Genomic DNA, 26,094 nt, shown 5'->3' with positions numbered 1-26,094 from the left:
TTACAGTTATTCTTTGATTTTGATTTTCTTTCACCGGCATGTTGCCAGAACACATGGGAAGGAAATAAAAAGGGCCTTTTGGTGATACCTGAAGTTTCACCCCTATATAGGACACAGATCACCAAATATTCCTACGGCGTCACCCACGAAACAAGGGCCAAAGCTATTTTTAGTCTTCCTCTCCCTTTTCCTTTTTCCCCCTTTTGCATGGCGATTTTTGTTGACTTTTTGGTGTAGAATCGAGGAAAAGGGTTTGAAAATACATTTTCTGCCAGGTTTTGGTGAATATTCATAATTTTGATGCGGAAGGTTACAAGAGTTGAGAGGTTGGTTAGGTTGAAATGTAGGGCCTGAAATTGCATGTTTACTTGTCTCTACTTCCAGCTTGTGTATCTCAAGTTTTTCATGAAGAACCTCATACGTGCTTTTGGGCAAGTGGTTGCCACCTGTTGCTCCATCTGTGGTAGAAAGCGTTCTACCCAACGAAAATTTGGGAAAAAGTTAGAGCCGGTCTAAGATACGAGAATTAACATTGGAGTCAATGGGGAAATCTTTAGTGATCTGTGTCCATATAAGTCATGCGAGACGGGAGTTATCTGCCCCTGTCGACTCTTCACTGTAATATATAGATTGAAGTTAATAAAAACAGACACATACTCCGGAGTGTGCTTGTTGAAGTACGAACATGTCTTGTGTTAATATATAGGGGGGTTTGAGATATGAATATGACCGTCCATCCACGTGCTGATATATAGAAGGCATCTAGAAGGTAGTGATCCCAACACAACAATAAGTGAAATATTCTAGTCCAGTACATTTTTATAGAATGAAATTTTCAAAGTAACTACCGAATCAATTTCATTCAATTTTGAACATTGGTTATAACCTACTGAAATAAGTCTGGAAATTGAAGATATCACTCGAATAGCCAATGAATGAAAAATGACTCGAATTTATGTAATAACTTGCCTCTTTCATAAACATATTCCACAGCAACTGATACAGAAGTCTTTTAGCATCAAACAAATTCACAAACACACGAGCTAACTCATCCTGTAAATAAAAAATATATATATATATATATATATATATATCAAAGCTATCCTCAAATAGAATGTCTTCCCAGGCTCTCATTTTCAAAAAAATCCATTTTCCATGAAAAATGACAAAACTAAGGCAACACAAATAAAATAAGTTGTTTCTCGGGCACCGCCCGCACGCAAAATTGGTTGCGCGTGCGGCCTATTTATTAGGCTTGATGAAAAATAAAAAATATGTAACGCCCGCCCGAACATCGATAAGCAAGTCATAAAAAATATATGCCGCATGTATCTACATGCCCCATACGTGAATATCCATTCAATTGTATTAAACTGATTCAGATGTAAACGCTCATTTACGGGTCTTTTTTATTGATATCGAAAGAACCTCCATTTTTGTATCACGTGATTTTAATTACCTCCCCTTGTGAACTAGAATTTGATTCGTGTTAAACACCGAAAGTCATTGACAACAATGCAATGTATTTCAATCATTCGATCTTAATCGGCTCATTATTGCCGGCTTCAGTCGGTCCATGTTTGAAAAAATCCTACTTATAAAACAATGAATCGTAGAACAGGTTAATTATTATAACTTGTGGCTACGAATACGATACGATGATAGTCACCATACCTTAGTCAGAATCTGGGTCATTAGCACATTTAACGGTAGTTTTGATAATCCGGAAAATAATTATTGGATTACACATTTGATGGTTTTACTGACGAGTTGTTAGTTAAATTTAAATAGTCATTCGATATAAACCCCAGATAGAACACCGAATATCCTGAGAAACACACCGAATAACCTGAGAAACAGTCATTTCCCGAATCCCGATGACATGTGACATGCATTGGTTGGAATTAGGTCAATCATTATAAACCAGCGATACTAGATTTAGATCGAAGTGTCGTTTATCGTGATGATTATTTTTGATACACATGCTGTCAGAAGCTTACTCTTTAAAATATTGTCGTTATTATGGGCGGCTATTAATAGTCGTACGGAATTTTATTTTAAACCAATTTCAATTATGGTTGTCACCATTACCATTAGTAAGCTAGTACAATACGTGAATTAAATATGGAAAAATATTTTCCTTTCAGTCAGTGTACAGTGTTTGAGTAGACTTGATTTTTGGGTTTATGTTCTAAGTATGTTTAATATATAACTGAAAGCAAAACCGTAGACAAGTAATGACTTTCTCATTAAAAAAAAATAAAAAAATACAAGGCCGCCCTCCCGCCCCAACAATTTTCAACAATAGCCAAATTTTATTTTGCACCATCCTCTAGCCAGAAATGAGGTAAAAAAAAAAATAAACCGCCCTCCCCCCCTACAGTTTCAGCTGTCAGTTGCCCGAGAAACAAGACATTTATTTTGTGTAGCCTAATATGATGAATGTAAAAGATCATCACACAAACACACACACTGTATTGAAAGGAATTTTTTTGTTCAAGTTTGATTTGAAATTATATATATATCTAAAGAGCATCAAGTTTTTTAGTTTATAATGAGAAAGCTATTTATCTCGCGTAGATTTTTATGTTTATCATACATATTTCTTTGAGTTGTAGAAATAGACTTTTTTTTAGTTTATACTAAAACAGCCAATTATCTGACAGATTTATTTGTATCTCATAATATACGTATTTCTTTGAGCTAAAGAAATAATGCTGTTCTGTTTAGCAATTACTGACACTTTGCTAAATATTTGAGAACTTTATTTCTACATACCATTTGTGAATTAGAAACTACAGTAGCTAAAGCCATTGCAATTGGCAATTCTCCTTTATCTCCTATCATTGTAACTAACTCCACTAATCTTTCAAATCTATCGGCTAATGCGGTTTCTGCTAATGTTTCAAACTCTGTTCCTTGTTGTAAAATCTTGGTTAAAACTTCCATGAAAGCTGCTCGTGTCTGGGGATCTTTGTGATATCCCAAGGCTGTAAATATAAAGATTGCAGAACTTTGGTAAAATTAGCATCATTAATTATACAGTATTCCTGTCAATCGATATATCAAAAGCAAAATTTCTCAGAGCAACGGCACCCCCATGTTACAACCAAAGTCTGCATTATTGCAAAGTCTTGGTAAATATTTAAACATACATTATGCAAGAGCTAAATCTGCCTATTTCAGGTCTTTCTTTAGGCCTGATATGTTATCTAAATTATTAATTAGACATTAATTAACCTATCCAGACCATAATCAGTTCTAGATGGCATCGTTAGCCTGCGATCTTTAGTGGATTATGAGCCGATTTACTGCATAACTTTCCTTCTCGATTTAATGATTAAATGGATAATCGAGACTATGCTGTTTATCGTACTGACTTTAGTAATGATGATCAAGGCTAGCCGGAAATTTCAACCGCTTAATTCTCGGTTCATAGTGGATCAATTTAAATGGAATTTTCAGCAAATTGCCTTTACATTATCTAGTTTTTAACTATTATAGTGAGAACTGCCAACTTGTTATCGAATGTCCCATAATGTATCTTTAAGTGTTTTATTATGATACCTACCTATAGAATGCATGAGACCACTATCTATATTAGCATTGAGTAGATTAGACATAGCCTGAACAGTACAATTTCTTAATACACTTAAGTTAGACATGCTTCTTTTTCTATTTGGATCTAAAGCTTTATCTTGTTCCTCTTCTGAACAATCATTTAGTAGATTCATAAATAATGTCAGATACCTGAAATAGATTATTGCACAATTATAATCTAACACATTCAAAATATAGAAAATCATCAATAAATATTCTAAACATTTACAAAGAAAGCTGTTTATTTTTCCTTCTAAAATCGGGATTGGTATTTCATCACTTTATTGAAAACAACTTTAAATATATTAATTTTGTCCATGTCATAATACGCATACCTTACAATGTTATAAAACTGTTGTACTTACTTTAAGAAAAGTTGTGATTTAGCCTCCATGAGATCACCTCTATCACTTTCTTCTGGTTGTAATGGTAGACCTGCTAACAATGCAGCTACAGCTTCCATACTAGCTTGATCTAAATCTCTATAAATATATACACAGACAATTTGACTGGGGGGGCGGTGGTGGTTGGTGCCCAAAAAATGTAGTTAGGTTCTTAGTATGTTACATAATAATAATAAATTTGCTGTTAATTTGGACACATTCAAGAACGCAATATTTTTTTATACAACTTTTACAAATTACAATTGTGTGCCCAAATTTTCCCAGCATTTGGTGCCCAAAATGGGGGGCGGCCGTCCCCCCAGCTCGCACGCCTATGTTTGAGGTACCTTAACAAGAACCCTGTTCCAATTAGTTAAAGCAATGACGAAAATTAATAAAACATATCAACCATCTCATCAGGTGGCGGACATAATATGATAGCTGATAATGAGTTTATTTTAACAAGGGAGCCATGCTGGGTCACTAACCAGGCTTTTAGGGGGTTCCATCCAGTTGTTAGCCTAGAAAGTTCCACAGGATTTTCCAGCATGTTTCTCCTTGTCAGTGGTGCAGGATTGAGAGCTTTGCAAGGACAACATCTAGTTGTTCCGATGGGATGGGGAAACCTGTGGTGTGCACATAAAAGAACCCTTGAAATTTAGAATTTGAAATTAGTGTAGGCTGTAGTGCCACTGTCTGGGCAAAATTTCACCAATATCTCACTGTATGCTAGTTTTTATTAACCAAGTTGGTGCAGAAAAGTAGGATGCTAAACCACATTTCATTTCACTTATTTCTATAAACTTTATTGACATACCTGGACATACTACAGATATCACCCTGTATATTAACTTGATGTGAATTACCCATAATCCAATCTGTTAAATATTCTACCAATTTATTTCTAAACTTCATCTCCTGTCTGAATGTCAATTCATCTCTCCTCTGCATCATCTATTGTACAAAAAAAATAGTGGAAAAATGTATTCTCCAAAATTTGTCTAATTAAGACAAATTTTAACCTCTAGATATGAAATAAGATAATCGGTAAATAGTCAATACTTACAACTTCTACTAACTGGCAGAGTTTAGTTTTAATCTGTATGGCGTGCACTGATGAATCTAAATTTCTCACATATCTACAATTAAATGTCAAACACGGTTTAAAATTTCAACTTGACATGGTTAAAAATTGAATTGAGTACAATTGTTGTCTATAATTCAAATGAAGAAACAGAGGACAATTTTTCCAGGACAGTCAATTGTTTTGGAGAACCACATATCCTTGCCAGCTTACATCTAATAGAAAAATCTGAAGGTTGTTTTCAGATTATCACATTCGAAAAAGGTCATTATTAACCACACGACTAAGAAAATCCCACAATGTACAGATAGTAAAGTAGTTATTTAATTCAAGATCTGCAAGGCTCACATGTCAGTGAAAGAAAAGTTGCCAGTTAACAAAACATTAGTCCACATGAAACATTTTTGTGCATATAGATATTGTAAAGATTCAAAATGTATTTCTGTACCTTACTATAGCCAACATAAGTGATTCTATACTAGTTACACCCAGATATTCACATGGTTGATCGCCTTTCATCTCTAATATATTTTTTAATATAAATATAATATTTTCTATACACTGGGTGTTCATCTCTGTTACAATAACCTGTAATATAAATATAATGTTCTCTATACACTGGGTGTTCATCTCCGTTATCTTTCATAATAACCTGTAATATGAATATAATATTTTCTATACACTGGGTGTTCATCTCTGTAATAACCTGTAATATAAATATAATATTCTCTATACACTGTGTTTTCATCTATAAATATGATATTTTCTATAAAATGGTTGTTCATCTACATTACAATAACCTGTAATATAAATATGATACAAATCTACAAATAAATCTTGCACAGTGTATACTGGCTGCCAATACCTTTCAGCCTTTCAGGTATGAAATACTGACAAGTGGAATATACACAAATATTGATGGTGGTATCCCAATGTATTTCCATTAGAGGTACTCCTTAACACCTAACACAGCCATTAAGTGTTCAAACCCAGCTCAGCTTGTATTTATTGACTGACTATATTTTATTTATACGCAGGTTCCAGTGTAGTAAATAACATTACTTAATATTATTTAGTCTCTAGCCATTATACGCAGGTTCCAGTGTAGTAAATAACATCACTTAATCTTATTTAGTCTCTAGCCATTATACGCAGGTTCCAGTGTAGTAAATAACATCACTTAATTTTATTTTGTCTGAAATTATCTCTAGCCATTAGTGCTTGGAGACATAAACAGGTCTTCTGAAAACAAATATTTAAAAATCCTACAGAAAATAATAACACAAACGATACAGTCTTGCTTAAATTATTAAAAACAAAAATTCAAAACAAATCAAGTATACATTCAATCAACTTACCTGTCCACCTGAATCAAAATATTTATCAACACAGACTTTAGTTTGATCAAATAATATTGGATATAATGCAGGATTTAATTCATGTCCAACTAATTCCTTTACATGTTTCTGTATCTGGGCTCCAATCTTTTCATTTTGGAATACTAACAACTTGAGAAGATATCCAATAAACCTGTAAATATTTACAAATTTATTCATGTTATTTATTTGGTTTATCTATAGGATAATATCTTTAGTTAAGATATTGAACTAAATGAATACAAGTAGATTTTACAAAAAATACCTAAAATTATTTTTTACTTACTGAGTGACTGGACAATATTGTTCTGTAGTTACTGTCTGCATGATACTACTCTTTCTACCAGACTCAAATGGTATACCAGTAGCATTAGAGTTACTGAAAGAAAAAAAAAAATCAAATTATTATTCTGCAATTGACTTTATAACAAAATGTAAATAAAAGCAATTGTCGTATTTCTAGAGTAAACTTTCAGTTTTTAATTAATGAAAGAAATATGTGTACAAAAAAGACTGGAGTGAAAAAAATTATCTGCATAACAATTAATATTAGTGGATATGATAAATTTAATAATATCTGGCTTTCAGAGATAATGGCACAGATTTATAAAATAGAAAATTAAAAATAAAATTGTCGAACCTGGTTTTTGATGTTTTATTTGATAATCTGACACTACCTAAGGCACACAGAAAACCAGTCATATTGGCCCACTCATTCAACTGATCCTGTAAATAGGTCATACATTTCATTCAATCTTTGAATAAATCATGGGAAAACGTGGATAATTCACTATACTTTTTTTTATTACTATACTCTTAATTCTATAGTCAACAAACAATTGAGTCTTTTAAGAAGTATATAAAAGCCTACCTCTAGTTCATGTTCAGTATTAGCATGGTGAGGTGGTTTACGTTTTAGTCGCATCATTTCAGCTATTTCTCTTCCACCATCCTCAAACTTTTTGGGTGAAGATTCTATGTTTCTTGTTACATTTTCCCAGTTTCTGTAAGTATCTTCCCATGCCTGTGAATTACCTGGTGTTGATACCTCAATTTTTCTTAATAATGCCATTATTCTTTTCTGTAGGGCTGCTCGACCTTAAAACATGATGAGTGGCATTTTTTAGGAATATTTTATAGAAATTTATGATAAAATATGGCTATTTCTATTATATTTGTCTGTTTTATATACTATGCTTGTAAATAATATTATTTTAGTGTAAATCTAATTGAAAGAATAATTTTCATCTGTTTTGTTGATATAATCGGGAAGAATTTTGGTCACCTTAAGCTGCTTCATTGTGAAATAATAAAATAAAGGGAACATCTGCTCCTTTGGCAATCAAGTATCAGTTTTCTAAAATTTTAGAAACTATGAAATGTTTGTTACTGTTTTAATCGCCAAATCATACAATAAAAGCATTCTAAAGTAGGCTGGATCTCAACCTGGAAGACTCTCGCAATTAATTCCACTTCTAGTCTTCCCCTTCCACAGTAATTTCCATGGAATTGCCCCTGTCTCCCTGGATCAACCAAGACTTACCTGTAGTTAAGACAGTACTAGCAGCGGCTAACTCAGAATAAACATTATAATTAGGTAATAACTGTGTAACAGCCATTTCATCCGATCCACACCGAATATCAGCTTCTTCACACAATAAACGAAAACACGACATAGCCGTTAAAACTGCATCAATCTCAAAACTCCATAAATACATAAAAAACACAACCTGAAATAAAAGAAACATAAAAAAGATAATGGAGATAATTTATAAGTTGACAACATTCTCTCGGAGTATGAGCCTTTGTCAAATGACAACCAAGACCAGCAGATGACCAGTAAATCATCCACACAACATAGTGCATGTAACAATGTGAGGATACAGCATTATTCCTTTTAATTAGTCTTTTAACTTTTAAAAACAGAAACTTAAAATCTATTTAATAATACTGACATATGAAAAACAAATAATGTCAATTCAAACTTATTTCTGTTTTTTCTTTTCTAAAAAGAGTAATAAAAATCACTGTTCGCTCCCCTGAATGTTGTTAATACTTCGTCATTTTGTGCTTATCATCAGTATAAAACAGTACTTGAAAGAAAACAATATAAATATAGTCACCTCTAGTTTAATATGGGCTTGTATACAGATAGCTATATTACTACCAATATTAGCTATAGTACTATATTTCTGTAAAAACCTATTCCTACAAACTAAAATATCTCGTAACCACTTTAATATATCTGTATAATTAACTATTTGGTGCTGTATTAATCTTTGACTGATGTAAAATAAAACTTGGGAACTGAAATACAGAATAAAACATGCTGAATCAATATACAAAAACTAATGTGTTTTGGGATAAACCTTGAATCTAAGTGGGGTTCTTTTTTGTTTTATATCTAAAATAATAATCCTCTTTTCTACCGATCAAAACTAAGCTTTGAAGCAAGTTTTAAAATTTGTTTTGTCAAAAAAGAAGATTTTCTGTAAATATCTCCATCTAAAATCATATAATATACTGAAGTCCAAAAGTAAGTATACACACTAAAAATATGACTAAGTTTTGTTAAATCAAAAAAATGTGATAAAACTACACTGAACACGTCTCGTGCGTCCAAACTCACTATTTCTAAGCAAATAAACGGCAAAACAAATGGACATTGTACCCAAATACCGCATACAATGGAAAAACGACTTTGTTTGAAACAGGACGAAATGAACAGTGTATACTTTCTTTTGGACTTCAGTATATGATCTTATCAAGCAAATCTTTGCCAACATAAATGCAAAACAACCAGATATGCACTTTTCCACAGTCAATTTTTAGAATAACTTCATAAAATATTCTTTCAGGAATATTGACAGTAAAAACACTCAGACCTGACATGAAGCAAACTATTTTCCTTGGTGGAAATACTATACGTCACCTGTCTTACATGTCTGTTTTCAGAACATATTCTTTTGAGGGGATCTGCTCATTTTAATTAATACATTATTCTAGTTAAATTGATTATCTTAAATACCTAATGTCCCAAAATGTATTCATTGGAGCTTCTGGATTCCATAATTCAATATTTTCTGGTCGATGGAGACATAACAAAGCCTAGAAAAATAAATTGAATAAACATGTTATATAGTCTAAATAAATAACAGACATTGGACATGGTTATTTAATATCAATAGCACAACATGCAACTTCAGGTGCTGCTAACAAATTTGAATAACAAAAGTTACACTACTTTACATAGTACGATAAAGCTAGGATTTAGAAAAGAAGAAAAGTATTGTAAAAAGTCTACACAAGGCTTTTTGTTTATTTTAGCGTTAAGAGTATATACAAATTTAGACATAATGGATTCTAATGACAAGACTTAAAATAGTTTTATTAACCAGTATTAAGATGACTGATATAATTTACCTTCATAGCTTTCTGTGCTACATCTGTCATCCATGGCTGATGTACTAATGAGACTAGACCAGTGATTAATTCTAAAGTACTTCTTTGGATTTCATGCCCTGGCTTCCCTTGATTCTGAAATTAAAGACAACATTGATTATGTAGTAAATATCAAATGGCAATTATCTGGCTGATTATTAGCTGCCTTATATGACTGCAATTTTTTCTATCACAGATCAATTCTGTTAAAAGCGGGAAGATACTATTAAAAATAAAACCATGTAATTCATAACCTCAAGTAGTCATTGGTTACTCTCATATTTGACACAAATTTTTAAAGGCTTTATAAGCACTGCAATTATGTACGAATACTTGTAAAAACATCAAACATGTTAAACACAATAATGTTTGGTGGCAATATGAGATTATCACGACACTAGGCATATTCTTTATTAAGACCAAGAGACAATAAAATATTTAATAGAAAATGAATATACTTACATGTAACATAAGATATGGATCAGCATGGATAAGTTTAACAATCCATAATAAGATATGTTTATAATTACTTAATGTTTCATCTGCTGTCTTCGTCATTTTAAATGAGCTTGTAACTTTTGTTATTTGCTATAAAAAGATATTGTATTTATACTTGAATATTCATTCATGATTTTAAATAAATGTGACAATGATTTCACTTGTATTTGAAAATAAACTAACATAGTTTGCAAGTATTTTTCCTCGTAGGGCCTGAAATAGTATTCTTGTAAAGATATACATACTTCAAATCAGATATGACAGTAATAAATTTAGAAATTCAAATTCTACATTAGTAGAAGAAGAAAAATATAAAAATAATAATTTAACACACTGATAAAGTTGTTATTTTTCGTCCAGCCTTTAATAATAGAATTAAAAAAGAATCCAAATTGGTGAGTTTATAAAGTTATATTTTATAAGTTTATAATTATAAATGTTGAATAAATTTGTGAGTCTAAAACTATGAGTGAATGAAGTGAATGTATGAATGTTTATAATGTTATATTTGATTCATATCAAACTTATAAATGTTAAATAAATTGGTGAGTCTAAAACTATGAGTCAACAAAATGAAATTAATGAATATTGACAATGAAAAATTTGATTCAGGTCATAATTATATAAATATTGATTAATAATTGAATAAATGAGATATAAAGAAAGATCCTACAACCTGTCATAAAATCCCTGTCAAGGGATAAATACTTACACTTACATTTGACATTTTTTGACAATGATTACTAAAGCCCTGTGTTACTTTATTAACTGTATCTGTAAACATATAGCGTAATTCACCAGCTTTACCATATATCAATGTTATATTTGGCCACCATGGTAACTGGGGCTGTAAAAAAAAAATATGACAATTCATAGTATCATTTCAATTTATAAATCTATTTATCATGTCTGACCTCTTTTCATTAGGGAGTGCTGTATATGTTGATAAACATGATTGTGAGCAGACATGGGAAAAAAGGAGAGACTTAAATGTACAACAGATTCTGAGGGCAGGGGGTACTCACAGAATAATCTCATGAGAAGGAAATTCTACAGTCAATTCCATTGCCAGCCAATGAAGTCTGTCAAATATGATCAAATTGAGAGCACTGATCAAGAGCTATTAAACAGTACTGATAGATTGATAATAACATTCTCTACACTTACCTGTGTAATTATCCTATGTAGAGCGTTAACCAGGACATAATGATATAGTGGTGGAGAATTACCATTAATACAAACTTTTAAAACATCGTTATTATGAGGCGTTATACGGAAACAAGACACAAAACAATCAATATATAAATCATAATCCTGGCCAACAAGACTCTGCGATTTTGTAAATGGTTTACTATTTGGTGGTGGGTTAAACAGCAATGTCTGAAAACAAAGCAAACAAATTGTGAATAATAGTACAGTGTAATTGACACAAATAATTTTTCTAATTAGCAAAAGGCACAACTAATATAATAGGTTAATGTTTGTACAAAGTTTTATGAAGATATCTGAATGGTTTATGAGATATACTTCAGAAACAAAATTATGCACCAAAAACTAAGTCAAATGTGTTTCCATGGAAACACAAAAAATATAAATCCAAGAAATTCCTAACTACTGTAATAGGTTGATGTGTGTATAAAGTTTCAAAAAGATATCATGAACGGTTTATGAGATATGCTCCAGAAACAAAATTGTACACCAAAAACTAATTCAAATTTGTTACCATGGAAACACAAAACACATAAATCCCAGAAATTCCTAAATAGCAAAAGGCACAAATACTATAACAAGTTAATGTGTGTACAAAGTTTCAAAAAGATATCTTGAACGGTTTATAAGATAAACAAAATCGGGACAGACGACCGGACGGAACCCATTTCAATATCCCTCCCTAACTTTGTTCTGTGCGGGATAATTAGACAATAGACATTAATTAACTTATCCAGACCATAATCAAATCTCGATGGCATCGCTAGCCTGCAATATTTATTAGGTTTGAATACATCCTGTGATGGATGATTTAACATCAAAATGGATAATTGAGACTTTGTTGTTTACCGTACCGACTTTAGTAAACATGATCGAGGCTAGCCTAAAATTCAAAAGCTAATATTTTTTTCAGCATATTGTATCTATGTTATCTATTTGTTAAACATTATAGCAACATTGTATAATCTCCCATCTAATCTCCAATAATTCCTCTTTAATTATTCATTTGAATATGGGGAAAAGTTTTGCTGTGTTTATCACAATTTCTATATAGAATATTACCTTTAAGTCTTGTATCACAGATTGTACAAGAGTAAAGAGAACATTAAGTCTGTCATTAATGCTGATATAGGTTGAAGCTTTGCACAATCTAACACAAGTTACAGCTGCTCCTTCTGCTAAAGTTTTATAACTCCCATGATGTGATCCTATAGCTTTCTTTACTTCATCTATAAATTGTTTCTGTTATAAAAATTAATAAATAAAGAATTAAAAAATAAAAGCATGGTCCACCATTGTCATTAAATTAACATTAACTGACATCATGAATGGTGGAAGTGTGACTGAACAAGGACAAAAGTCTATGCAAAGGTGGCAGAAATGGGCATCAGTGTTTGCCAAGTTTATATTAAGTTCACACAAACTGGTTAAGTCTATATCTTATAGATACATACAATGCTATGATTCTTCGAATGCAGTGGTTTTCAAACAATGAAAATAGATGACGTACTTTGTGGAGTGGTTAAGGCAGAAATGAAAAATATTATTTGAAGTATTAGTTTTTCAATACAATATTATAAGATAGGTTGCCAAGCAACAAAACATACATCCACATCCGCTAAACTGTCCGGGCACTCAACAAGAGTTGCTGCATATTTTTACTTTTGTTGGTAATGAAATATTTTTAATACACTAAACTCTGATTAAGAGAAACAATTCATAATTATCAAAAAATCATTAGAATTTGTTTGGCCCATGCTAATGTTTAGTATACAAAACATTTAATATCATGGTTTAGCTGTTCAAGTTCAAAAAACATTGAAAATCAATATACTTGTTCGTCTAAAGACCTTGAACTGTATGTATCAATCTAAAGTCAATAGAAACGATTATATATGGGTGTAAACATGGTGTATAAATATAAAATCAATCAGATGATAGCTATGGTCTCTAAAGCATCCAAAAGATTTTTCAAAGTGATCAAGGGCCATAACTCTGGCAGTAATTATCAGAAATCATTGAAACTCAATAGGCTTTATCAATAGATATTAACTTTAGCCTCTAGAGCGTCCACAAGCAATTGTGTACACCAGATGGACAGACTATCCGACGGACAGACGGACGGAGGGGGGTGACGACAATATACGACCACATTTCAATGTGGGCTAATAAAAATGTAAATTCTATAGCTGTTCAATTTAACAAGAAACCAGCAATAAACAACAATGCCAGAAATAGAATGTCTTTGAAATTTTGAGCAATGTTCCCATGTTTATAAACCAGTGACTCCTTGCAGACTGACAAGAAAACCACTGATTTTAGAGATATATGCAGTAGCATCTGAAGATCATATAATGAATCAGACCCATTGATTTCTCAAGAGTAGAGTTCATCCTAATTCATCTTGCTTGCTCTTGAGAATACTGACAGAGTTCTCTGCCCCTTTTGTTTACTTCCTGAATATACATGATCATGATTAAATTTGTCTGTCTGGTTAAATCTGATTAAGCACTGGTCTACAAGGCCATCGAAGTCTACATACACCATCTTAAAAATCCATACAAACAACTAACCTACCTTTTTCATATGCTGCTGGGAGCATGGAGCCCCTGTATCTGCATTATTGATTTCTTCTAAAATTTTCTGAATTAATAAAACATTTCATTGTCATCAAATTTTACTACAAGGCAGAAAGAAAAATAAAGTATTAACAAAAAGCTACATGAGAATATTATAAAAGCTAATTGAGTCCAGAGCAGTTTGGAATTATCTATTATCAAATGCTGTTAACTCAGTATTCGTCACCTCAGTCATTTTCTTTAAGACTAAGATTTAAATAATTTTAAATATAATATTATTCACCTGACATGTTACTCATTTAATTACCGTTAAATCTGTAAAAGGATTTCTTATTGTGAATGTTATTTAATGATTACATAATGTCCAAATGTCATGGAATTCTATAAACTACTATCAAAAAAAGGAAAATCTTACAGGACACAGTATTAAAAGCATCATTTGTAATGGCCATATAGAAGCCTTTCTTCGAGCTGAACCTTCAACATTATTAAAATGTTCAAACAGTTTATCACAGCAATCCTGTAGTTCATCATTTGGTTTTTTCTGTAGCTCTGTAAATTCTGATGGATAGTTGTCCATCCAATTCCAAATAGCCTGAAAAAACACAACCATAAGATCAGATATGAATGAAACCGCAGAATCTTCCTATTTGTACACAAAATAGTAAAATACACAATAGTCAGATACCCTTTCCACTTTTTGTTTGGGCAATGGCCTTGAAGTTCCTTCTGTTGCTTCCAGATTAATAAATGAGCCATTTATTTATATGTAGTTTCATGGACTGAAGATGTGTATATGACTACTCTATTCAATGTGTGGATTCACCTTAAAGTAGCTAAGTCTCTAACTCAATATTATCCAAAATCTTCAACATTGAAAACACAAATTATTTGTCAATTTAAATCAACATTTATGCTGTGATCTTACCGGGAAAAGATGGGCTTCTGATATCCAATATTTAAGACAAAATAAACATTTTACCATTGGTACACGAATCGTGTACCATAATGCGTTTCAGCCCCAGTTCTAGCAAGAGACTCGAGGAACGAGGCTAGACATATTGCACCAAACCAAACGGCGTATGTAGACTGGAATAACCAGACGCTAGAAATTTGCATTCGATTGAGACTGCTGGCTTATTTCGCGGAACATAACTGATTTGAATTTAGAGTAAAAACGGAAACCATTGAATGTATATCAGTTTATATACATTCATATTACAGTATTATATGAGTTCCGACCCACTTGTGTCAATTTCTAGGTCCCAAATGTTAGCGATTTAGCTCCTTTAAATAAACCTGGTCATGCATGTATTTAGTGGAACATATACTAATCCTACTGTCAAAGAAATACAATAAAATAGTGAGGGAAGGGCATATTTTGATAAAAAAAAATACCAACCTTTTCAAGATTTTGGCTCAGAGTAATAGCTACTGGTTTTGATTTAAGATTTCTGAACTTAGATACAACTTCTGCAAACAAAATTCACTCAAAATGTTAAATACAAGAAAATGTAATTCTATTTTGATGTTTTGGACCTTTCCTGGCATATCTATCTATAGGGTCATTTTAATTAAGGCAGGACACTACCTAAGAATTTTACATTGATAACAGAAACTTGCCATTTAGTGTAATATTAGTATATGATGTCCCAAATCAGATTTGATAATTTGAGCGCAAAATGTTTATTTGTTGTCATGGAAATGGTGGCCATATTGGATTTTTTTATATATTCACGGTGGCTATGTTAGGAAATCAAAATCTTCAACAATTTTATTGAAACAAACTATTTGTGATTTGGAATAACATATATAGGCATTAAAGAGTGCAATAAGGCATAAATTTTACTATTTGAATATTAATAAAGAACATTATGCATCCCACATAAAACAAGTGGGTGTGGCCGAACACACCACTAAAAGGATTTTGTACAATAAAATGTCCAAATGTATAACAAACACTTTGAAAATCACCTTATTGCAAACAGTAGCTATAGCACTAAACGTATTCCAAAGATGAGACCATTATCTCTTGTAGATTTTGAGAATTCGATTTTCTAAGACCTGATATGGGTGAAAAATTGAGTACGGAAAAAAGCAAGTTAAAAGTTAAAAATTTGAATTACCTATACAAATGACTAAATATTTAACACTATATAATATAAAGGCTGGACACGACTTGAAAAATCAACAAATTTTAACTATTTTGGGCAATTTTAGCTGATATCAAAATTTGACAGATCAATCTATACAGAGTGTTTTATAAGGTAGTGTCCTGCCTTAATCAAAACGAAATATTTCATCAGTCATTTTCATGAGATAAAATTTACAAGCCAAGATGACTAGCAGCAAATTATGTACTCATTAATGACTTACCATTCAGTAATTTTGTAAGACGTACAATATCCATATTCATATGTTGGATCAGTTCAAGATCCGAGAGGTCAGAAGGGTCATCACTGGGATTAGTTAGGGCTGTTAATCTGGAATATATTAACACTTTTTAACACTATATTTAACAACTAACTCTAAAATAATTTTATTTGTGCTTTTATTTTGGCTTTCAGAATATTTTATGATATACAGTCTTCTTGTTTCTCCATTCCAATTCGCCACAAAAATTCTTAGCCTAACAGCCAGTACATTAAATATTACACAATGTCACAAAAATAAAAAATATTTTGACCTACAACCGATTGTGTAATTTGATTGGCTTTCCAATGTCAAGCAGATGCAGATTCCAGGGCACATGATATTGTGAAGCCATCTCCTGAGCATACCTGACTGAAAGCTAAGCCACTATTATCAGTTCCTGATATGAAGGCGATAAATCCTATAATACGGGTGGGAGTCGACAATACCTCTTTGAAAGAGTAACAAAGTAAGTGCCAGTTGATAGATATCTGTATCTGTTGGATCAAAAACTGTTGCAGACAGAGAGAGTAGACTTGAATAGACGAATGAGTGCTGAAGTCAAAAAACAGTTAAACATTTTTCAATGTAGCAAACGTTCAAAATTACACATTAACATGATCTGATTCAAATTCTATACTGGTATACAAACACATGGGTTTTTAATCTGCACATCTGATCATGCAGATCGACACAGCGTACTTACCGTGCTGAGATACGGTTAAAAACGGCGGTAAAATTATTTAAACTAAGAGCAAATAGAACTTCAGATGCTAAGTTCTTCAGTTGACTGACTAGTAAACAATTTTCCATTGGGTGGTTCAAAAACTGAAATGAATAAACCTTTATGAATTTATAAATTATTTCTCTCAAGTACATATATTTAGGATTTATACAACATTTACCTACATTACTAATATTTAACATTTCATTATAGATTGGCTACAAATTGAATGTAGATTAGAACATGGAAAGCAATGTTTTCCTGGCTTCTCTTTATAAATTGGAAATTACTTAATTACTAAGAAATTCTACGAGTTAAAAAAATAACACTAACAACAATGAAACAATCAATGTTTTAATACCTTGCAAATTTCTGGTAACAACAATTTAACATACATGGCTTCATCATATCTTGAGGTATCTTTTGGTTGCTGTTCAAAATAAATTCATTATAATTATATCTTGATATATTAATTTGGCTAAATTGAAAGACAATATGGGGAGCAATTACCTAGATACAGACCTTTCTAATAGATATGTACAGAATATGCAATGATAAACAAAGGATAATGTTTCAAATATCACAAAGGAACTATACAAGTTACTCACTCAGAATTCTTATAAAATTTGTAAAGAAATAAGCATTTTGCAACATCGGGTGGATTGGGCACTGATTTAGCCTTAATCTATAGAAATAGGGAAATTGTTCAGATCGAAGTACTTGAGGCTATACAACTAAACAAATAATAAGGGGAAAGGAAATAAATTATAATTGAGCTATATTCCTAATTTAAAGGGACATTATTGTTTCAAAGGTTTGTGGTTTTCTCTTGATATGTCCATACAGTTATATTATGCATGTTGAACATTCATTGCAAATAAAAGTTTGAGACAAAGCTGCTGTACCAGATACGGTTTTTAACTTGAACTATCAATTTACAAATACGCACAAAATACCATTCTCTTAGTAGGCAAGTGGTTAAATTATGGGTAATTAGGTGAGAATAGGGTTAGTCTAAAATTAATTGTGATACATCTATTTCCATGGTGAGAGTTAAAATGCCTTTTTAAAACTGAAAGATCAACTTACAGAATTGAGAACATCTTTAAGAGTGTCTAAAATAATCAGCTGAGACTCGAAATAATTCCTTTCTGCTTCCGGTCCAATTATTTTCTGAAGTAAACAAAATAACATAATACAAACACTATAATATTTCTCAATATCATAAAACTTTTGTTCCAAATCAGACAACAATGACAACAAATCTGATAAAAACATCACATCTAACACAAGTGAACTTGTAAAATAGTGAACTTAAAAGTTCTGCTATTGGCCTTTGGCACCAATGTTACCTATTAAAAATAGCTTCGGCTTTGATAAGTTTGTTTATAAATGCACATGTAGGTGATGGCAGGTGGTGTAATGCTTTCTCTTTCTACAATATCTGATGCCACTTCCAAATATATTTCGTTACACTTTTGTATTCTTTTTTTTTGAATCACATACCCATTTAACAGAATTTAAAAATTTATAAAATTCAGTTTCTCCTTCAATTTCTTACAATCTACTTTATCTGTAACATTTACACGGTTTATCGGACGAAAATATCTTATCTATAGATAAGGTATTTCTACTATGACAAAATGATTATATGTTGTGTATGAATATTTATCTTTTCAGTTCAATCACATAGATCTCATAACTTATTACAATGGATTGTACTTTTATTTTACACCACATAGGATGGATGATCTAAAAATATTCAGAAAGCTTATCGGTAAAACTTTATTTCTGAAACAATTTTACATTCATAAAATTCTTAAATGTTAAAACGTGTTTGTGTAAAAGTGACTTAGCAGGAAATTGAAAAATATGAAATCATACCAAGTAACAGTACAACCAGAAATTCCATTAGCAGTATTAAATGTTCCGATCACGGACATGGAGACTGTGAGTAATAGTAAATATTTACCAACATATAAAAATGGAATAGAAAAAAAGGAAATACCAAGCAACAGTAAGTAGATACATGTACCTTTTTCAATCTTTCAAAAAAGTGGTACATTTTTTTTTAAACTTTTTTATTTAATATTACATGTATATCAAAGCACTAATATCGCACTTCCAATTTGATGACATCAAAAATGTTTTTAATGCTAAATTGTATTAATGGCTAAAATTACTCTCAGATGTTAGTTTTATTGCCTTAAGTAATCTGTTTAAACTGGTGATTTGATTACACGTACATAGGGGTCAATGGAACTTGATATACACCCAAGTTTAAGGCAGGTTAAAGAGTTTCTGGAGACCCACGAAATAGTAGTTAAATCGTATGTAACTGTTTAAATTCTTTCATAACAAGCTACCGTACTAATATTCAGTACTGTGTAGAAACATTGATCACCACATAAAACTGATATGAACAAGTGGTTGCTATGCAAGATACGCCCACATTTTGCAAGAGATAGCCAGAGAAAAAGCTAAAAAAAAAGGGATTTGTCGTACAATCAGAGGCCATAATTCAGGATTTTATGGTACGACATGAGACAATATGAAGAGGAACCTTTGGGATATAGACATACATATTCAGTTTCATCAACATCGGATATAAATCGTGACCTCTAGCGATTTTTCGTACAATCAGGAACCATAATCCAGATAGTTACAGTTCGATATGCCCGAATATTGAAAGGAACCTGAGCTCTTTGAGTTGTAAACACAGATTTCAAGTTTCATCAAAATTGGATAAAATTTGCGACCTCCAGAGGATCCATGAACAAAATATATCCAATAAATACTACACAATGCAGGTTCGGTTACTAATCGCACGTAGTTATAATACAATAACTCAAAACTAAAGCAGAAATCTCACAAGACGCGTGAAATTACGAGAGATGGAAACATGACAATGTTGATGAGAGTAATGTTGGAGAAAAGATTATATTTTGATGGCATATTCTCTGGTTTATGACAATATTTTGAATGGGGGTTATGTTTTTAAATAAAGAAATAAACAAGTCCAGAAATGTCAAGAAATAATTTATCAGTAATAGTGTAAGTAGTTAATTGTTTTAGACGATAGTGCATGCGAGAGTCGATGTTACTCATTCGGCATCGAGGAACGACTGTTAATGACAGAAACATTTTCGGGATGTCATTTTTTTTTTTTACCATCATCCGTATGCAAGTCAAAGCAGAGTATAACACGAAGGCCGGACTTCGGCTGAAAAAAGTATCGACTTATACCCCCCAAACATACAGAAATTTTGGAGGAATATTACTGGCATGACGTTGAAACAGGTACGGGTTGGCAGTAGTCGGCATGCTTTCATTCTATCTTATTATGACAACAATTAAATTTGTAGAAATATTACTGAAATAAATTTGAATAGAGTTTGGGAATTAAATATGAAACATAACGATGTGCACCTATTTTTATTAGGTACAAATTTGAATATTTTGTTGAATTGTGGTCTGAATATGCCTGTTTAAAGGACCCCTTATTTTCGGTAAAATGTCCAACAAGAAAACTTTGGTATTACATACGTTTACACTATAATTTGTGTACGAGGAGTAGCCATTTTGTCAGGCAGTTCGTAATCGATTTTGACAAAATTCGAACTCAAACATCATAAGAGTGTAACAGCGATATATTTGAACAGTTTTTTAAAATTGGATAAAAATTGTGACCTCTATAGTGTTCACAAGCTAAAAACATGGTATTTCAAGTTTCATCGAAATTGAATAAAAATTGTGACCTGTAGAGTGTCCATAAACAAAATGTGAACGGATGTCAGGATGAACAGGGGCAACGAAAAATGTGGGCATACAAAAATGTAATGTAGAGCAAGCACATCAACTAAATTAAACTCTCATCATATCTACTTCAGTACTTTTCTTGAAAGATACAATTTTATCAATTGTCTTCAAACAGTCCTGTTTTCTCACCCCCTATTGATCATTAGAACATCTTTAAAGATGGGTGCCCGCATACAAACTGGGTGATTTGATGGTATATATGGACCAAAAACATATTCAAACTAATTAATTTGTCATAATTATGCTTCAAATCCTTCTCAAACATTGTAATTGCGAAGGAATGCCCTGCTATTAAAATTCGATCAAACCAGGTCATGTTTACGTCACGTCTTGGGAGTCAGAGGAGAAATCATTGCATACATAAGACGATGTTGTCTTTAATCGCTTACTATTTATTACAAATATCGAATCCTAATTAAATTCTCGGATTATCCCCACCCGCCTCTTTTTCCATCATTTTTATCTCAGAAAGTATTGTACGTCTAACTCTTCATTAAGTTTATCAACTTGTACATCAAGCGCTCAATGTTCGCTTGTGACCTTTGACATCGTGCGTTCAGAAGGTCATAATCGTCGGGCTGTTGATTAGGGGAACCCTTACATTTTTGTCCTGTATACGCTCCATAAGTGTTTTTCGGGGAATCCAGTATTTTTCTAGTAAGATTGGATATCTCTACTTTCCATATATACCAAAATTGCCATAATTTTATTGGAAATAACCACCCGATAAATACTTTTCTGGGAACCCATCTTTAACATAACTATTATTGTGCTGAAGCCTTGGGTTGGGACTGGTCGGACACTTCTACTATACTACTTCTCTCACTTAATATGAAAATATTGACTATCGTAACATTGCAAATCATAGATACATACATTTAATGTGTGTAGCGTTTACAATAATTTGTATTATCATGTGAAAACCATATCAAATTGTGATAACAAACTGCACTTCAACTGATGAGATTTTTGTATCTATGGATGTATTTTTTTTTTTAACTCAGTCATAATCAGTTAATGAAAAGTATATTAAGGATCTACTACAGTATCAAAATAACATGCATGCAAATATTGATATTTATGTTGTTCACCTTATGAAGTCACTAACAATTGGAATCTCTACAAATTCTAATAAATTAGAAAATTGATTGTAAAAATGTTGAAAAGTAATCAGCTGATTTGAACTGAAATCATTGGTGTATATTCCAATTTATTTGAAAAAAGGGGCAGCTAGAATATAAATTGGAGATAGAGACAGATGTCCTGTGCAAGCAGGGTGAGCTTATCCTTTCTGGAACAATTTGTATCCATAAGTTACTGTTAAATTTTTCATCAATACATAAATAAACTAGAATAAAATGTGTTTGCTTGTATCTAAGGAAACTGATGAGCTTTTCTCTCTAATGCTAGGGTCCCACTGTCACGATTCGCGCCATGATTGAAATCGTGGTGTTAATCTTGGAGTAATCGTGGTGATCCTGTCAGGTCTAATCATATATATTGAGGTCAGTTGTAGCAATTGTGTTGATTGAATTGAAATGCATCCGAACTTATCTGCACATACCAGAGTGTGGACTAGATAGGGACAATTCTATCGTAATGCATCGCATGACAGTGGAAACCTAGCACAAGGAGTGAAGGACAGATAATAATTTTAACATTAAATGTATATAGATAGGATTGCAACAATACCGTCAAATATGCAATACAAAATATTACAATACACAAATCATATTGTGATGCATATTCAATGTAAACCGTATTATTTTCAGTTAGCACATACATTTTTAATATTTAATACTAAAGAATATGCCATTAATGGAAGAGAAACTTGTTTTCTAAAACAAGTACATGAATTATTAGGTCTATAAAATTTTTGAAAAGTTTTCCTCAAAAATTTAAGGATGAAAATAATGTTGCATTGGAAACAGCTTTCTTTAAATCAATTGATTTCCACCACTTGAAAATCTGATACGTAACAACAGTATCGTGATATTTCCATACATTCAAATATATCACCATATTGTTGTATAACTATATTTGTAAGATTTACAATACACGAGGGTAAAGTCATGTCAAAATATATTCTTGCGAACATACTATAATTTTGTCATTCTAAAAGCAACTTTTGTGTACTTACCATCTGAGCCACTGATTGAAGGGTTTTGGTAAGTCCATTAATGACTAGAGAGAACTTGTACTTGCTAACATTTATTAAACATTCTTTATTCTGTTCCACATTCTGCATGGACTGGGTGGTGTGAAGACCAGTCTTTATTGGCAGCTGAAGGAATACAAAAATATGATTTTTCATACTGACTATAATTTTTAAGACATGGACAGGCCTTAAAATCAATTTGTAAATATTTAGAGGGTCACACTCACTTTGACATACAAGTACCTGTGACTATACTTTTCACAACATGTGTATTGTTGTGGGTTCATGAGGTTTCTATTTGGCACTCTATTTGTGTATCCTTTTTATTTTTCCATGGGATATCTAAATATATGTTAAATGATCACTGAATACACTATATTATGGCCAAATTGAAATGCTATGCTGTAATTGCCTTTACATTGTCTGTTTTCCAACCCATTTTCAAATGAAATAAAATATTGTTTACAAAAAAAAAAAAAAAAAAATGTAAATAATTTTCCCCCTAATTTGAACAAAAAGACAATTATTATCTTAAAGCTTATCAATGACCACGAAACTTGGAAGATTATTTCCGTGACTTGCTACTTCTATATTAAGTTTATGAATACAAGTAAATGAAGATAACAGAATGTAATTTCCCAAGAGTTGTGTTGAAGTATTGGGTAGAATAGCCGTCAATGGGTTGACTTGGTACACAAAATAGAGGTCCTTGAAATGAAATTTAACGTCCTAGTGTTCTGCACCAACTGGGCTACTGAAGAAGGGCGTATCCCTTACAGTGTGCTATGAGGGAAATATTTGCCCGGACAGCAGCACTGTACTACCACCTACTCTTGTATCGAATTCCAACTGTCAAGGGCTCTTTTTTACATGCATGCCAATGTGTACACGGATCTTCGACTTTTTGGCCCATTTGAACAACTATACACTCTCCCTTGCCAGGACTTTTTTTTCGCACCTCTGACAAGGAGGAACCATGCCACAAAAACCTGATCGAACACAAGACCTCCAGGTTGGCAGGGCCAACATCTTATTCACGGAGCCATGGTAGCTCCTACATTAGCTTAAAATTAATGTATTATAAAATAATAAAACAAAGAGCGACTCATTGGTTTTTTTTATTGAAATAAGTAGTGATATCGCAACCATTAAATATTAATTTACACATAACATTTTGTCATTTAAGGAGTTTGAATACTACTTGATATATAATGAATTGCAACCATACAGAAATTTACACATTACAACATAGACAGCTCAAAACAACAAGAAAATAGTGCTCCTTAGATTGCCCCAATTCAGATGACTCAGGTGGTTTGAGGCTGTCTAGTAGGCAGCAGTAGTTTTGGACGGTTTCATGCTGTCCGCGGATACATATAAGATTTATCACATTTCGCTTCATTTTCACCAAACTGGAGTAATCAATATTTACATGTCCTGAATGTTAAAGTGTTAATGTCCTGAATACCAATAATCTAAAAGATTGAGTACAGTGTCCTGATTACTGATATTTTCTATTCTACATTATGATAGTACAACAAAGAGTCATTATGGACAGACATGAGTTGTGGGAGTGGAGCAAAGGTCAAGGCTCTTTATTTCATACTTCACAATGATAAATAAAGTCTGTCATTAAAGAAAATCTTCCAATTATTATCCAAATAAATAATCATCTACTTTATTTCTCATCATAATTACTAATCAAAATTCACACCTATCGTCACTGACAAGCTTAGATGTCATATTGTTAATCTGTGCCATGTAAAATATAAAATGAATAATCTGCAGTATCAAGCATAACATTTTGTTATATTTCTCCTTCTTTTGCATCTCCTGTATTAAAATGCTGATAAAATTTTAAACACTTCTAATGTAGGTTGATGTACAGTATTTTACACATACATATGCACTAGCCTATTAGCTGTCAGTGTCAATGGTGTCATAGCTATGCCATCTCTGTCACTGACATCAGCTAATTATAATTTGCAGTTCCGAGCAATTCTTTCATAAATAATACGATCCTGCTCGAAGATAAATCAATTCAAGAGACAAATCGAAAGAAATTGATACCATAACTAAAATAGCTAATCCATTTGTCAATAATTCATGCCGAGGGATTGGTTTTATGCTTTAAGCCCAAAAACATTTTAACTGTGTGGGCCTTATCGCAGCGATTTTCATTCATAAATTTTGTCGGGAAAATGGAACACATCAGAGATGATAATCTTTCAGCCAACTACGGGTGTTTCAACAAAACGACAGTCATTTTACCTGTGCGTCGAACCGAGTTATGAGCGACTGTACCCATTCGCCAGGTTTTTGTGTCGCCATTGTCGATAAATTTAAGGAAGACTTGGTTTTTAAGTCTCTTCAGCCAGCCCGATCGCCATGTTTCTTATTTTGATTAGATAAATGACGCATGCGCAGAAGACTATTTACCTTCCTTATATGGTAAAAGTACCTTAGTTGACATTAATGACGTCATGGACCGAAGTTCATTGAAAACGAGATTGACCTATATTAATGAGGTTAAGTTTTGTCTTTCCGCTTCCGTGGGTCGTGTCTTCTAGCCATCCAATGAGAGATACAATTGTATGCCATACCATCGTATTTTTCGTGGTTTTTACAAATTGAGAAGCAAACATTCATAAAACAATCCGAATGACACATTATTATAATTACATTTCAAATATAGTATTAAGAAGAACTGTCTTAATTGAACTATAAGACGCAGTAGTATTTTCAACGTGAAATTCTTTTATTTTAGTTATTGTTTATATATCCAAAAGAAGTAATTCGTTTTCTATATTT

General features: G+C 32.1%; 1 protein-coding gene across 6 annotated transcripts in view; it reads right to left on the bottom strand.

The window, feature by feature from the left end:
* LOC126824754 (neurofibromin) overlaps positions 1–25,686 on the bottom strand; it is a 70,264-nt gene extending 44,578 nt beyond the window's left edge. For 4 of the 6 annotated variants that reach the window (XM_050554113.2, XM_050554111.2, XM_050554116.2 and 1 more), the window contains exons 1-28: positions 25,555–25,686; positions 23,266–23,409; positions 18,396–18,479; positions 17,668–17,736; positions 17,289–17,425; positions 16,547–16,653; positions 15,573–15,643; positions 14,586–14,765; positions 14,169–14,234; positions 12,654–12,833; positions 11,550–11,762; positions 11,095–11,229; positions 10,347–10,472; positions 9,867–9,980; positions 9,472–9,551; positions 8,567–8,750; positions 7,987–8,173; positions 7,315–7,541; positions 7,084–7,169; positions 6,730–6,822; positions 6,426–6,597; positions 5,516–5,655; positions 5,050–5,122; positions 4,801–4,937; positions 3,966–4,082; positions 3,572–3,750; positions 2,779–2,990; positions 970–1,053 (exon numbers count right to left, since the gene is read on the bottom strand). In XM_050554113.2, coding sequence (XP_050410070.1) covers positions 970–1,053; positions 2,779–2,990; positions 3,572–3,750; positions 3,966–4,082; positions 4,801–4,937; positions 5,050–5,122; positions 5,516–5,655; positions 6,426–6,597; positions 6,730–6,822; positions 7,084–7,169; positions 7,315–7,541; positions 7,987–8,173; positions 8,567–8,750; positions 9,472–9,551; positions 9,867–9,980; positions 10,347–10,472; positions 11,095–11,229; positions 11,550–11,762; positions 12,654–12,833; positions 14,169–14,234; positions 14,586–14,765; positions 15,573–15,643; positions 16,547–16,653; positions 17,289–17,425; positions 17,668–17,736; positions 18,396–18,479; positions 23,266–23,409; positions 25,555–25,614 — 3,657 coding nt within the window. In that variant the 5' untranslated portion in view covers positions 25,615–25,686. The remainder of the gene's footprint in view (positions 1–969; positions 1,054–2,778; positions 2,991–3,571; positions 3,751–3,965; positions 4,083–4,800; positions 4,938–5,049; positions 5,123–5,515; positions 5,656–6,425; positions 6,598–6,729; positions 6,823–7,083; positions 7,170–7,314; positions 7,542–7,986; positions 8,174–8,566; positions 8,751–9,471; positions 9,552–9,866; positions 9,981–10,346; positions 10,473–11,094; positions 11,230–11,549; positions 11,763–12,653; positions 12,834–14,168; positions 14,235–14,585; positions 14,766–15,572; positions 15,644–16,546; positions 16,654–17,288; positions 17,426–17,667; positions 17,737–18,395; positions 18,480–23,265; positions 23,410–25,554) is intronic. The other 2 variants (XM_050554112.2, XM_050554114.2) reach the window with 2 other exon arrangements.
* Positions 25,687–26,094: the final 408 nt, after the last annotated feature.

Source organism: Patella vulgata, chromosome 6 (genome assembly GCF_932274485.2).
Source record: "Patella vulgata chromosome 6, xgPatVulg1.2, whole genome shotgun sequence".
Lineage (NCBI taxonomy): Eukaryota > Metazoa > Mollusca > Gastropoda > Patellidae > Patella > Patella vulgata.
The sequence above is the reverse complement of the archived record's forward strand: the minus strand, read 5'-3'. Positions and strand labels throughout refer to the sequence as shown.